Here is a 13,288-nt window from a genome sequence, read left to right as displayed (position 1 = left end):
CTGCATCTCTGTCATCAAACCAGTCTTGGGGTCTTTCAGTGGTGTGCCACGGATTCCTTAGCATGTATGAGTGGTGATCAGTTTCAGTGATTGCATTCCATTTTGGACATTGGTTAATGGTGCGATGATCCATTCCTGTAGTTTCCGATCGATTTTGTTCTTAAAATTCCTTGAGGTAGATACAGTTTGACAAACCAAAAATCTCAAATTTTCTCTGAAGCTGTCTCAGCAGTTGGGTCATTTTGCAGACTGCCTCAAGTGCTAATAACAAGGTATGAGTCTCTGGATCCGTCCAGCATTTATCAGCCGTTTTCATAACACGTGTAATGTGCACATCTTTTCAATCCCTGGTCCTGGCAATCGCGTAGTCTATGAGGTACCAGTGCTTGATTATGGATGTTGCCACGATGTCTTGAAGCAGTTTATTGCCAGAAAAGGGTGATGGTGACCACAAGATTGTTGTCTTCAATGCGTAAGGCAAGGAGGCAGATACCATTGGAATTGGACTTCCCATGCTTTCCACTGGTGTTTGGTGAAAGGGCATGGTTGTCTTCCACCCTGGCTTTGAAATCACCGAGAAATGTGATCTTTGACTGTGATGGTACAACTGTCATAGTAGCGTCTAAGTTGGAATAGTAGGTTTCTTTCTCTTTATCCTCGGAGTCCAAGGTAGGTGCACCACTGCTGATGAGGCTGACAGATTGATTCCTTTGCGCTTAAGATTGAGTGTCATAAAATGCTCATTGATCCCAACAGGGAATGAGATTGTTGGCTTTGCCATCAAAAATGCCATGAATTCTGCATTCTTCCTGCAATTTCCCTCTCCAGAAGAAAAGGGCTACTTTGCCAATGTCTAGGCCCAGAGCTTATGGGCTACTATTGATGTTTGTTTGTCTGCCTGTCCATCTGTTCTGAGTCATCCGTTAACGTCTTGATATTCCAGGATCCTAAAACCTTTGTTTTTGAGTTCTACTGCTGATGTGTAATCCTGTTGAATGTGGATTTTCCAGCCAATTTGGAGTGAGGCAGGTTATTTTTAGGGCATCTTTTCTAGCCTCTACTCCTAGTAAGGTGAGGAGATCTAATCCTGAAGAAGGGTGCTTAGACACAGCTACAATCACCGAATCATGCTTCCATCTCAGTTAAGAGTGGAGTAGTTAATTGGTAACTGCTGCCTTTGTATCAGGTTGTGACCAGAAGTTCCCAGATATCACAATCCTGCTGCCTTACCATTAGCTGATCGCCAAAGGGCTTGAGGAAATTTGCCATCCATAGAAGCGCCTCTGCGTGGTGTAGTGGGAGGCCTGTCGCACAGAAGGCCCCACACTGTTTTGGTGGGGCATTGCCTAGTGGCAATGAACAGGTGAGCCTGTATAACTGAGGACCAGGCCTTGCTGCATCCTTTTGTCCACCTTCACATACAATCAGCTGATTTACTGTTGAAGAATTTTGTTGTGGTAGGACTTATTGAATGGTGGCCCTTACTCACCTTGTCACTGGGGGCTGTAAAGTACATTCATGGAGGTTTTGAATAACGTAGAGGCACTACCCTACACTGTGGTCTGCAACTGCTTAGTTGCCAGGAGAGGTCTTGCTTATTTTGCAGCTAGCCTTCATATGAGGAGATGATTCCGTCACCTGTCAACATGGTTGATAGTTGCAGCTGCTCTACAACAGAGACTGAATCACCAGTTTTTCCTTAAGTATGTATGTTTTATTCCAGTCAGTTAGAGGTATAAGCACAGTATTATGAGAGAACTTACCTAGAATGGAAATAAAATTAATAGCTTACTTTTTGATCCCAAGATAATGTGTAAGGATTATTGATCTAAGCATCAATAACTAATTCTCTGATACTGTTTTGTGCAACAGCATAATACATTTGAGAATTTAAGTTTTGCCCAGCTCACCTGCAGTCTCTGATGCTGTGACCTTTAGGCTTCCAGTTTGTAATTCACAGGTAGTGTGAGCACATGTTGCGGCTAAGGGAGTTATGGTTGGGTAGAAGTTCATAGTTTTTTTTAAGGCTTCCTTAAACTAATAAACTTGTTTTATTAGTAAGCAGTTTAAAAGTGTAAATGCATGACCATGCCAACAATATTTCTAGAACCCATGGTTGCATTGAAATTATGGAATAAAAATGAAAAGTTCCTCATTACCTTTCCTCCATCCTCACAATGGCCTAAGCTAAACCTACTGGTCAAGCTGATTTCAAAACTCAAATAAATGTGGAAAATAAATTTTAATTTAAGCTTAAGTGTACCTTTCCAAATAAAACTACATTCATAGGATGTCTTTATCTTGAAAATGGATGTATTTTCACTCTGCATTTAAAACCATTTGCAGTATTCAATTGCAGTTACTTAATTCTGAAGTGGATATTCTGTATTATTGCATCTACAGTTTGTCATTCCTGTGGTGTCAATCAATTTGAAGTGTTACTTTTTTTGACTGTTAGTTTTAATATATGCCTTTTTTTTAGCAACCTCTCCACGTGCTTCGTCAGAATTGGAACAGGCTAGACCACAAACCAGTGGAGAAGAAGAACTTCAGTTGCAGTTGGCTTTAGCCATGAGTAGGGAAGCAGCGGAACAGGTACAGCCTGCATAATTAGTTTCACTCCACATTCCTAGTATGTTACTTATCGACAGTCAGATTGTGTGATCCTGTTTGCAATGGGCAATTGTTTGTTGACATTTGTAATATAATTTGTAAAGTTGCACGTTTTTAAAGGGCTGCATTTTATTTTTGAAAGGAATTTCTGAAATTCCAAGTCTTGCACATCTAAGAGATATATAAGTCTTCTAAAACTCCTATAAAACAGTTTGACATTGAGTTTAGTGGGCCTCCTAACTTCAGGTATTCTGTGCAAAAATACAACTTGTGAACATCCTTCCCTCATCTCAGAAGAATTGTCATCTAACATTACTTTTCGAATTCAAAAAGGAAGCGCTGAGACTTAGTTTCAGACTTTTGCATTACTTTATCACATGCATCACTGTCCAAATGAAGGAAAATTGTATTAATCCTACCTTTTTCTTTCTCCTTTCTGCCTTCTGTAACAGATTTTGTTTGCAGTTCTCTTTTTTTCTGATTCTTAATTTTTATTTCCGATCCTTTTGTGTAATCTTTTTAATTCCTGGCTGTTCTGCACTCCTGCAGCTTGGTAAGTTTCCCCTGCTACCCATTAGGGCAGTGGTTTGAAGGATTACTTGGAGCTGAGTGGGAAGAATCTCAGCCCCAAATGACAGGCTAGTTCTAAAGGGTTACATTAGTGAGCTAGGCTAGGCAAATTGCAGTAGTGCCTTAAAATACTACATACAGACCTGCACAATTTAGGTATGAGCTTGTGTTGTCTTCTATGATGAGTTGAGTGTTCTAAACAATAGTCCCCAGGCATGTCATCGTAGACCAGTCTTGATCTTAAAAGATACCTATGCCCTTCTTCCCCTCCCGTGCCCGCACAATGAGATAACAGACAGGAAAAGGTTTGAGTCCTCACTAGATAAACAGTAGGTGCAAGGAACCCCTCACAAACAGCAAAGGGAGCATCACAACTGACTAAGGCTTTTGATAAAGTCCCACACAGGAGGTTTGAAAACCAAATTAGAGCATATGGGATTGGGGATAATATATTGGTATGGATTGAAAATTGGTTAATGGACAGAAAACAGAATAGAATAAATGGGTCATTCTAAGGATGGCTATTACTAGTGGGATATCATAAGGATCAGTGCTGGCCCCAATCTATATAGATGGTTTGGATTTAGGGACCAAATGTAATATTTCCAAATTTGCTGATGAACACAAAATTAGGTGGGAATGTAAGTTGTGAGGAGGAGGCTTCAAAGGAACTTGGACAGGCTAAGTGAATGGTTAAGAACATGGCAGATGGAATATAATGTGAATAAATGTGAAGTTATTCACTTTGGTAGGGAAAAAAACAGAAAGGCAGAGCTCAAGAAACCTACTTATGTCGCTTGCTATGATTGTGTTGCATTCAGTTGTTAAGATGTTGGCATAGGAATATGGGAGCAAGATTAGGGCATTCAGCCTGTCAAGCCTGCTCTGCTATTCAATTAGATCATAGCTAATCATCTATCTCAACATCACTTTCCTGCGGCATCCCCATACCCCTCGATGTCATCGGTATCCAGAAATCTATTGATTTCAGTCTTAAACATGCTCAATTGTTGAGCTACCACAGCCCTCTGAGTTCAAGAATTCCAAAGATTCACCACCATCTGAGTGAAGAAGTTCTTCCTCAACTCAAGCCTAAATGGCCTGCCCCTTATTCTGAGACTGTGCCCTCTGGTTCTAAACTCACCTGCCAAGGGGAAACTTCCTATCAGATTGTTGTAAAAACCCATCTGGTTCACTGATGTTCTTTTTAAGGAAAGAAATCTGTCTCCCTTACCTGGTCTGGCCTACAAGTGACTCCAGACCCACATCAATGTGTTTGACTCTTAACTGCCCTCTGAAACAGCCTAGCAAACCACTCAAACTGTACCAAACTGCTACAGAAAAGTCAAAAAGGGATAAAAATGGACAGACCCTCTGGCATTCACTGAAGCACCGGAAACGACAATGGTACACGACCCTGCAAACTCCTCGCTGATATCTGGGGGCTTGTGCCTAATTGGGAGAGCTGTACCACAGGCTATTCAAGTAATAGTCTGATATAGTCATGCTCACCAAATTATACCTTAGTCATTGTCCCAAACTGATCCCTCACGATCCCTGACTACGTCTTGTTCTGCTGGCAGGACAGACCCGGCAAAGGCGGTAGCACAGTGATATACCACTGGGAGGGAATTGCCATGGAGTTCAATGTTGATTCCAGACTCCATGAAGTCTCATGGCACCAAGTCAAACATGGGCAAGGAAACCTCCTGCAGATTACCACCTACCACCTACCGCCTTCCCTAAGCTGATGAATCAGCCCTCCTTCGTGTTGAACAGCACTTGGAAGAAGCACCGAGAGTAGCAATGGCACAGAATGTACTCTGCATGGGGCACTTCAAAGCTCGTTAGTATTACTACTTGACCAAGCCTATTGAGTCCTGAAGAACATATCTGTCAGACTGGCCATGCAGCTGGTGGTGAGGAAACCAACAAAAGTGAAAAACCTACTTGACCTCACCCTCCGTCTACCTGACGCAGATGCATCTGCCCTTGACATTCTCGATAGGAGTGACCACTGCACAGTCCTAGTGGAGATAAAGGCACGTTTTCACACTGAAGGTACTGCCCATTATGTTGTGTGGCACTAACACTATACTAAAAGCGATGGATTCAGAACTGATTTGGCAGCTTGAAACTGGGCATCCATGGGCCATCAACAACTGCGGAATTGTATTCAACTGCAATCTGTAACTTTTTTTTATTCTTTTCATGGGATGTGGGTGTCGCTGGCAAAGCCAACACTTATCGCCCATCCCTAATTGCTGTTGAACTGAGTGGCTTGCTAGGCTTTTTAAATGGGCAGTTAAGAGTCAACCACATTGCTGTGGGTCTGGAATGACATGCAGTCCAGATCAGGTAAGTTTGGCAGATTTCTTTCCCTAAAGGACATGAGTGAACCAGATGGGTTTTTACAACAATTGATAGCCTCAGTAATGGTGGCCATGAAACTAACTTTCAATTCCAGTATTTTTAATTAATTAACCGGATTTAAATTCTATCAGCTGCCATGGTGGTATTTCCACGCAAGTCCCCAGGATATTAGCCTGGGGCTCTGGATTAACAGTTGAGTGACGTTACCACTATACCACTGTGTCCTATCAGAGCCCAGCATATACCTCATTCTACCATTACCATCAAGCCAGGGAATCAACCCTGGTTCAATGAGGAGTGCGGGAGAGTATATCAGGAGCAGCATCAGGCATATTTAAAATGAGATGTAATCTGGTGAAGTTACAACACACACCATACATGCCAAACAGCAAAAGTAACATGCAGCAGACAGAGCTAAACAATCCCACAACCAATAGGTCAGATCAAAGCTCTGAAGTCTTGGCTGCATCCAATCATGAATGGTGATGGGCAATTAAACAACTAACTGGAGGAGAAGACTCCACAAATATCCCCATCCTTAATGATGGCGGAGCCCAACACATCAGTGCAAAAGACAAGGCTGAAGTATTTGCAGTCATCTTCAGCCAGAAGTGCTGAGTTAGATGATCCATCTTGGCTTCTCCTGAGATTAGTGTCACAGATGCCAGTATTCAGCCAATTTGATTCACTCCACGTGGTATCAAGAAATGGCTGAAGGCACTGGATACTGCAAAGGCAATGGGCTCTGACAACATCCGGCTGTAGTACTGAAGAATTGTGCTCCAGAACTAGCTGTGGCCCTAGACAAGCTGTACCAGTACAGCTACAACACAGGCATCTACCTGACATTGTGGAAAATTGCCAAGGTCTTAGCTACAAAGAAATCAGGACAAATCCAATCCAACCATTATTGCCCCATCAGTCTGCTCTTGATCACCAGCAAACTAATGGAAGGCGTCATAGGACTTGGGAGCAGGAGTAAGCCACTTGGCCCTCCGAGCCTGCTCAGCCATTTGATAACATCATGGCTGCTCTGGTTGTGGTCTCAACTCCACCTTCCTGTCTGCCTCAGAACCCTTGACTCCTTTGTCTATCAAAAATTGATCTAACTCAACCTTGAAAAAATTAAATGACCAAGCCTCTACTGCTCTCCGGGGAAGAGAATTCCACATACTAATGACCCTCTGAGATAAACGCTTTCTCCTCTTCGCTGAATTAAAAGGAAGATCTCTTATTTGTTGAACTGTGTCCCCTAGTACAAATCTTACCCAAAAGAGAAAGCATCCTCCCGGTATCCACCCTGTCAAGTCCTCTCAGGATCTTATATGTTTAAATAAGATCACCTCTCATTCTTCTAAACTCCAGTGGATATAGGCCCAACCTGTTCAACCTTTCTTCATAAGCTAAGCGGCAATTCGTTGAGTCAACCTTCTCTGAACTAATTCTAATACAATTATATCCGTTTTTAAATAAGAAGACTAAAACTCTACACACACTACTCTACTCTAGAGGTGGAGCCGTAGCAAAATTGAAGTCACTGGGAATCACACAATACTCTGCACTGGTTGGAGTCATATCTAGCACAAGAGAAGGTGGTTGTGGTTGTTGGAGGTCAATTATCTGAGCCCCAGGACATTGCATCAGATGTTCTGCAGGGTAGTACCCTTGGCCCAACCAGTTTCACCTTTTCCTCCATCACAAGACCTGAAAGCAGTCTTGAATGTCCGCTAATGATTACAGGCTCAGTACCATTCATGGCTTCTCAGATATAGAAGCAGTCAGTGCCACATGCAGCAAGACCTGGATAATATTCAGGCTTAGCCAGATATGTAGCAGGTTACATATCCAGCAAGAGGGAATCTAATCATCTCCCCTTGAAATTCAATAGCATTGCCATCACTAAATCCCCCACCATCATCACCTTTGGGATTATCATTGACCAGAAACTATTCTGGACCAGCCATAAAAATATTGTGGCTAGAAGAACAGGTTAGAGGCTGGGAATTCTGTGGTGAGTAACTCACCTGACTCCCTAAAACCATACCACCATCTATAAGGCACAATTCAGGGTGTGATGGAAAGCCCTCCACTTGCCATGAGTGCAGCTCCAACAACACTTGAGACATTTGAATAATCTAGGATAAAGCAGCCTGCTTGATTAGCACCCCAACTAGCACATTAAACATTCACTCCCTTCACCACAGGCACCCACAGGAAACTGTGCATACTGTCTATAAGATGGATTGCAGCAATTCACCAAGGCTCCTTGGACAGTACTTTCCAAAACCATGACCTCCACCTCCTAGAAGGACAAGGGCAGCAGATGCAAGTAACATCACCATCTGTGCATTCGCCTCCAAGCCACACAGCATATTAACTTGGAACTATATTGCTGTTCCTTCACTGTCGCTGAGTCAGATTCCTGGAATTGCCCTGCTAACAGTGCTATGGGGGTACCTACAACAGATAGACTACAGTTCAAGAAGGTGGCTCACCACGCTTTCTCAAGGGCAATTAGGAATGAGCAACTATGCTCACATCTCATGAAGGAATGAAAAAAACAACCTGGCCTACACATTCCTGATGAGCAGAATCCAATCTGTACAATGTACTGGTTACTTTACAGTTTTTCAAGGTACCCAATATAGATATTGTAACAACCTAAGGAATTACCTGAAGTTCCACTGATAGCATTAAGCTTTTTTAATAGTTCTTGGCCTCACTAGATTGCCAAGGGCATGCCTGTAAGAACAAAAACACATTTGCTAACCTCAGAAAAGCAGTCCTAAGAAAATCTGGTGTTTCCAGCACAATTCACCAAGGCTTCTGCGCTGTCCCTACTCCTCATGACCCACTTCTCTTTCCAGATGTGGCTGGACTTCATGTATTTCTATAATGAAATATTTCTAATGAAAGTTGTAGAATTACAAGTGCAGGGTGCACTTCATGTTTCATCTCTTTTCAAATTGAATTATAGTATGTTTAAAAATATAAAGATTGTTAGTATTTTGATTTCCGGTAGAGACCAGTACAGTTTTTATTTTTTTTGAAACCTGAAAACCCAGGTATTTACTAAAAGGTTCATGGCTAAAACCAAAGAATTTTACTACACACAAAATCAGAGAACATGAATACTAATAACTACACTGTAACGTAACTGACTGTCTAAGGTATATTCAATGCACAGTGAACACAGTTACCCATGTTCTTAACCGAACTTCTTAACTGAAATTTCCTTCCACACCCATTTGACTTACCCCAAGAACCTCCAGTCAGATACTTATCAGAAATTGGAAGATTTACCACTTGATCTGAGTGCTGTTCCAAAGCATCATTTAAGGATTGATTTCTTGGGCCTTCTGCTTACTTCCAACAAGGCCTTCCATTCAAATGTCCTCCAACACCCCACAGTTGTAGACTCCCAATTCAACCTGGGTGCCCTTCACTCTCTCCGCTCTTGCCTGTGCACCCTCCTGTCCTTGCCCACCCCCCAACCCCCCAGCTTGGCTGTTCCAGAAGTCCAACTCACTGTTAATAGAGTCCTTCAGTTATCAAGGGTTTTAAACCCTTTTAAATCAGCGCAAACAATTCCCACTGAAGTCTGTTAAAAGCGAAGTTTCCTGCAACCAGCTTGCTCTAAAATAGAGTGATTGAAAGAGATGTTCTCTGCAATAAATTCCTTGCTTACCTTTGGCTTTTCTATTGTTTATCTCACCGGCAGCTTATTCCAGGAACTGATCGTGTGACTAATTACTTTTTAAATAAATCATCTTCTAGCGAAAGCTATTCTTAAAGGGGTCATCCCCAGAAGCTCACGGGCCATCAAATTTGTCAGTTACCAACCAAAGATTGAATGCATGAAAACTCAATAATTGTTTGAGTTCAGAGTATTGATGGTTGCATACAATTGTTATTTCCTATTTGACTCTAAAGTGAAAGTTGCGACAAACAATCTGGTTTAAAAAAAACAGGAAAATCGCAATGTGTCAAACTCAGATGATATGACATTCTGGTTATGTCGAAATTGTCAACCGTTCCTGCCAGTAGAATATCTCCTATCAACATCCTGGAGATTACCATTGACCTGAAGCTGAACTGGACTAGCCATATGTATATACTGTGGCTATGGTGAGTAACTCATCCCCTGATTCCCCAAAGCCTATCCACCATCTACAAGACACAAGTCAGGAGCGTTATGGAATATTCTCCATTTGCCTGGATGAGTGCAGCTCCAACAACACAAGAAGCTTGACACCATCCAGGACAAAGCAGCCCACTTAATTGGCACTCCATCCACAAACATTCACTCCCACCACCACCGACAAACAGTGGCAGCAGTGTGTACCATCTACAAGATACACTGCAGAAGCTCACCAAGGTTCCTTAGGCAGCTCCTTCCAAACCCACAACCACTACCATGTAGAAGGACAAGGGCAACAGATACAAGGGAACACCACCACCTGGAAGTTTCCCTCCAAACCACTCACTATCCTGACTTGGAAAAATATTTTTAAAAATCCAATAGTTTGATGCCCATGATAAGCCAATATTTTGCAATGCTAACTCCGGATTAGCCAATCATATGACTGTGCCAGCCAATCAGAGTGGAGTTAGATCACTTCATGAAGCCCTGGGCAAGCCATCATTTGACACACAGACCTCCCTGTGAAAGGACATGCAAAGCCTGCAAGTATGGCAAAACTTTTGTGAGAGTTAAAACTGTTGTCACTTGGAGATCACCCGCCTGTTTCCCTAACCGAGACCGTAGAGATGCTCTGTTATTTCGTACTGCAGTATACACACACCTAAAATATGTTTGACTGAATTGAAGACATGCTGGACTGTATTGTGTATGTCTGAAGGCAGCACACTAAACAGAAAAAGATTGTTGAGTTTTCCAGTGCTAACTCAACATTTTTCAATGTAAAGCGCTGACCTTTAACAAGGTCAGGCCATTGTAAGGTGGGAACAAATTGAATAAAGACTTTTTCACACACTTAACTGCTTTACTGTGTTTCATTTGATATTTGACCCTGTTGTTTTTGACATGGGGTTGAATTTTCTGTGCCCACTGGCAGCGGGCGTGATAGGTGGCATTAGCAGACAATGTTCATTTCACAACGGTAGGAAAGCAGGTCACAATTGTCCACTCAGCCCGCTGACAGTGGGCCACATTTCCTGCCATTGGTCGTTGGGAACCTCATTGCAACCCATCAGCATATCATTATCAGGCCATCCCTCCAGGCTCTTGCACGTTGGCGGGAAAGCACGCCAATGTGTTTCACAGCAGCACAGGGGTGACATGCACTTGGCAGCCTGCACTTTGGGTGAACTGGAGGTGGGTGCACAGCAATGTTCTGCAGGGCCGCCTGTTCATTTGCAGGCTTCAGGGGTGCCGGGCGGTCGGGGTTAAGTGCAGCCTTGCCTCTGAGGCGAATTGTGAGAGGGAGCGGGGGGGGCTTGCAAATGTAACCTTGCCATTGAGGGGACTTGTGAGACTTGTGAGGCAACTGGTGGAGTGGGGAGCGGCAAGAGCAGCCCTGTTGTTGAATATAGCACACAAGCATTTGGGGTGGGGGTGGCTAGGGTGGGCAAAGGGAGTGGCCACGCATTCGAGAAACCTGTAGAAAGTGACCATTCCTCTGCAACTGAGACCTTTCAGCTGCAGCCACGTTGATATGATTGGTGTCGGGCTCCTAGCCTATCTGCCCACTCAACCAACACAGGCATCAAAGTGCCATCAAATTCTCCAGAGCACCCCCACCCCTGGCACAGACTGAAAATTCATGAGTACTTTTATTGGACTGCAGAGCAGTTGGATTGCGCACGTTGTACAATCTCCTTGCTAAAGCTGGCCATGTAGCAGTCACTGCTGGAGGTGCTCTCAGCCCCTTGCAATGTCAGCATCTCGGTTTGGACCAGACTCCCCCGTGGTTCAAGCTAACAGAGCAGCCATGCAGCGCATTAATCGCTGGCCATCCAAGTGGTGGCCAACACTCTGAGAAGTGTTAAGGGGCCGTCACACTTAACCAGGACAGGCTCTTAGTACACCCATGCTAACCACGTGTCTCTCCCTTTCATTCTCCAGGAAGAATACATTAGGATCATGGAGCCTGGTGAACTAGCTGTATGCCTGATGGCCTACAGAGTGCGAAGATGATGGAGGAGAGAGTGACTGAGGCTCCTGGCTGCTCAGAGGCAAGAGTAGCAACTTCAGGAAGAAGGGGTGGCTGGGGCTCCCACATACACCGCCCAAGAGCCAAGCCATCACACGCCAGCGCCTAGTGACAACCAGGATCTATAAACGCTGCCTTTCGTTCCTGCAGATGATCAAGAACCAGTGACACTGAAGACTGCGAATGTCTAGGGAGCTGGTCGCTCACATCTGCCAGTTACTGTAGGATTTGGCGCCATGGGGACATGGAGGGCATCCACTGCTAATGACTGTGAAACTGACTGCAGCGCTCAATTTCTATGTCAGTGGCTTCATTCAGGGCTGGACAGGTGACTTCTGTGGGATCTCTTAAGCCTACACCCACAAATGGATCCAGGAGGTCACAGATGCCAAATTTACGAGGGCACACAACTTTGTGCATTTCGCCCGGGACCAGGACAGATAAGATGAAAGATTGATTGGATTCGCCCAAATCTCTGGTTTCCCACAGGCACAGGGTGTGAGTGACTGCACTCATGTGGTGCTTAGATCTCCGTCGCAACACACGGTGGGCTACATCAACACAAGGGCCTCCAATCGCTGAATGTGCAGTTGGTGTGCAACCACCAGAAACACATCCTGCAGGTATGCGCACGGTTTCCAGGGAGTGTGCACATGCCTACATCCTCAGTCGGTCACAGATCCCTGGAGTCTTCCAGGGTCCACAGAAGCAGCAGGGATGGCTTCTCAGGGATAAGGGCTACCCACAGAGGCCGTAGCTGATGACACCCGTGCAACGGCCTCAGACTACAGCAGAGCAACTGTATAATGAGGCTCATTCTGCAGCCCACACCTTAATGGAGCAGACCATTGGGATGCTGAAGATGAGGTTCTGGTGCTTGGACTGGTCTGATGGAGCCCTGCAATATAGTCCGCAAAGGGTGTCACGCATCGTTGTCATCTGCGCCCCTTACAACCTGGCGCTCCAACGTGGAGATGAGCTGGCTGAGGAGGAGATGGAGAAGCTGCACGTTGCCTCCGATGAGGAGGACGCCGATGGGAATGACAGTAAGGAGGTCCTCTGAGGCGACGATGACGGGGTTGAGGCCCTCGCACTGGCTAGACGAGGCAGGTGCACTCAGGAGGCCACCATAGCTGCTAGATTTGTGGAGGATGATGACAACATGCAGTGAGATGATCCCATAGTTCCTCACATTGCATTTGTGAATGTTTGACTCCAGTCTGGCCTATGGCAGCGTGAATGCCCTCTGAGAATGCTCCTATCATAGAGAGGCATTAGAGGCCCAAACAGTCGCTTGATTGCAGGAAGATGGTGACGACATGCAGTGAGGACACTCCACATATCTTCACACAGCCTCTATGAATATATGACTTCTTTCTGGCCAAGGGCAGCTTACTTGCACTCCGTGATCAGGCTCATATCATAGAGACGCAGCCATGAAACTTTAGAAACATCTGATGCTTTGTCCGTTTTCAGCACTTGAGCCCTTCAGGAGCTGGAGCACATCATCAGCGGTCGCAGATGCTGAAGAGATGGGGGCTAGCCCCTCCTTAAAG

At 44.5% G+C, this 13,288-nt stretch overlaps 1 protein-coding gene across 6 annotated transcripts in view; it reads left to right on the top strand.

Annotated features, from left to right (window-relative positions):
• The window catches only part of epn2 (epsin 2), a 62,204-nt gene that overhangs the window by 32,289 nt on the left and 16,627 nt on the right, over nucleotides 1-13,288 (top strand). For all 6 annotated transcript variants that reach the window (XM_041206482.1, XM_041206484.1, XM_041206485.1 and 3 more), the window contains one exon: nucleotides 2,483-2,595. In XM_041206482.1, coding sequence (XP_041062416.1) covers nucleotides 2,483-2,595 — 113 coding nt within the window. The remainder of the gene's footprint in view (nucleotides 1-2,482; nucleotides 2,596-13,288) is intronic.

The sequence above is a fragment of the Carcharodon carcharias genome, chromosome 15, assembly GCF_017639515.1.
Source record: "Carcharodon carcharias isolate sCarCar2 chromosome 15, sCarCar2.pri, whole genome shotgun sequence".
Classification (NCBI taxonomy): domain Eukaryota; kingdom Metazoa; phylum Chordata; class Chondrichthyes; order Lamniformes; family Lamnidae; genus Carcharodon; species Carcharodon carcharias.
This window is presented reverse-complemented; position numbering and strand designations above follow the sequence as displayed.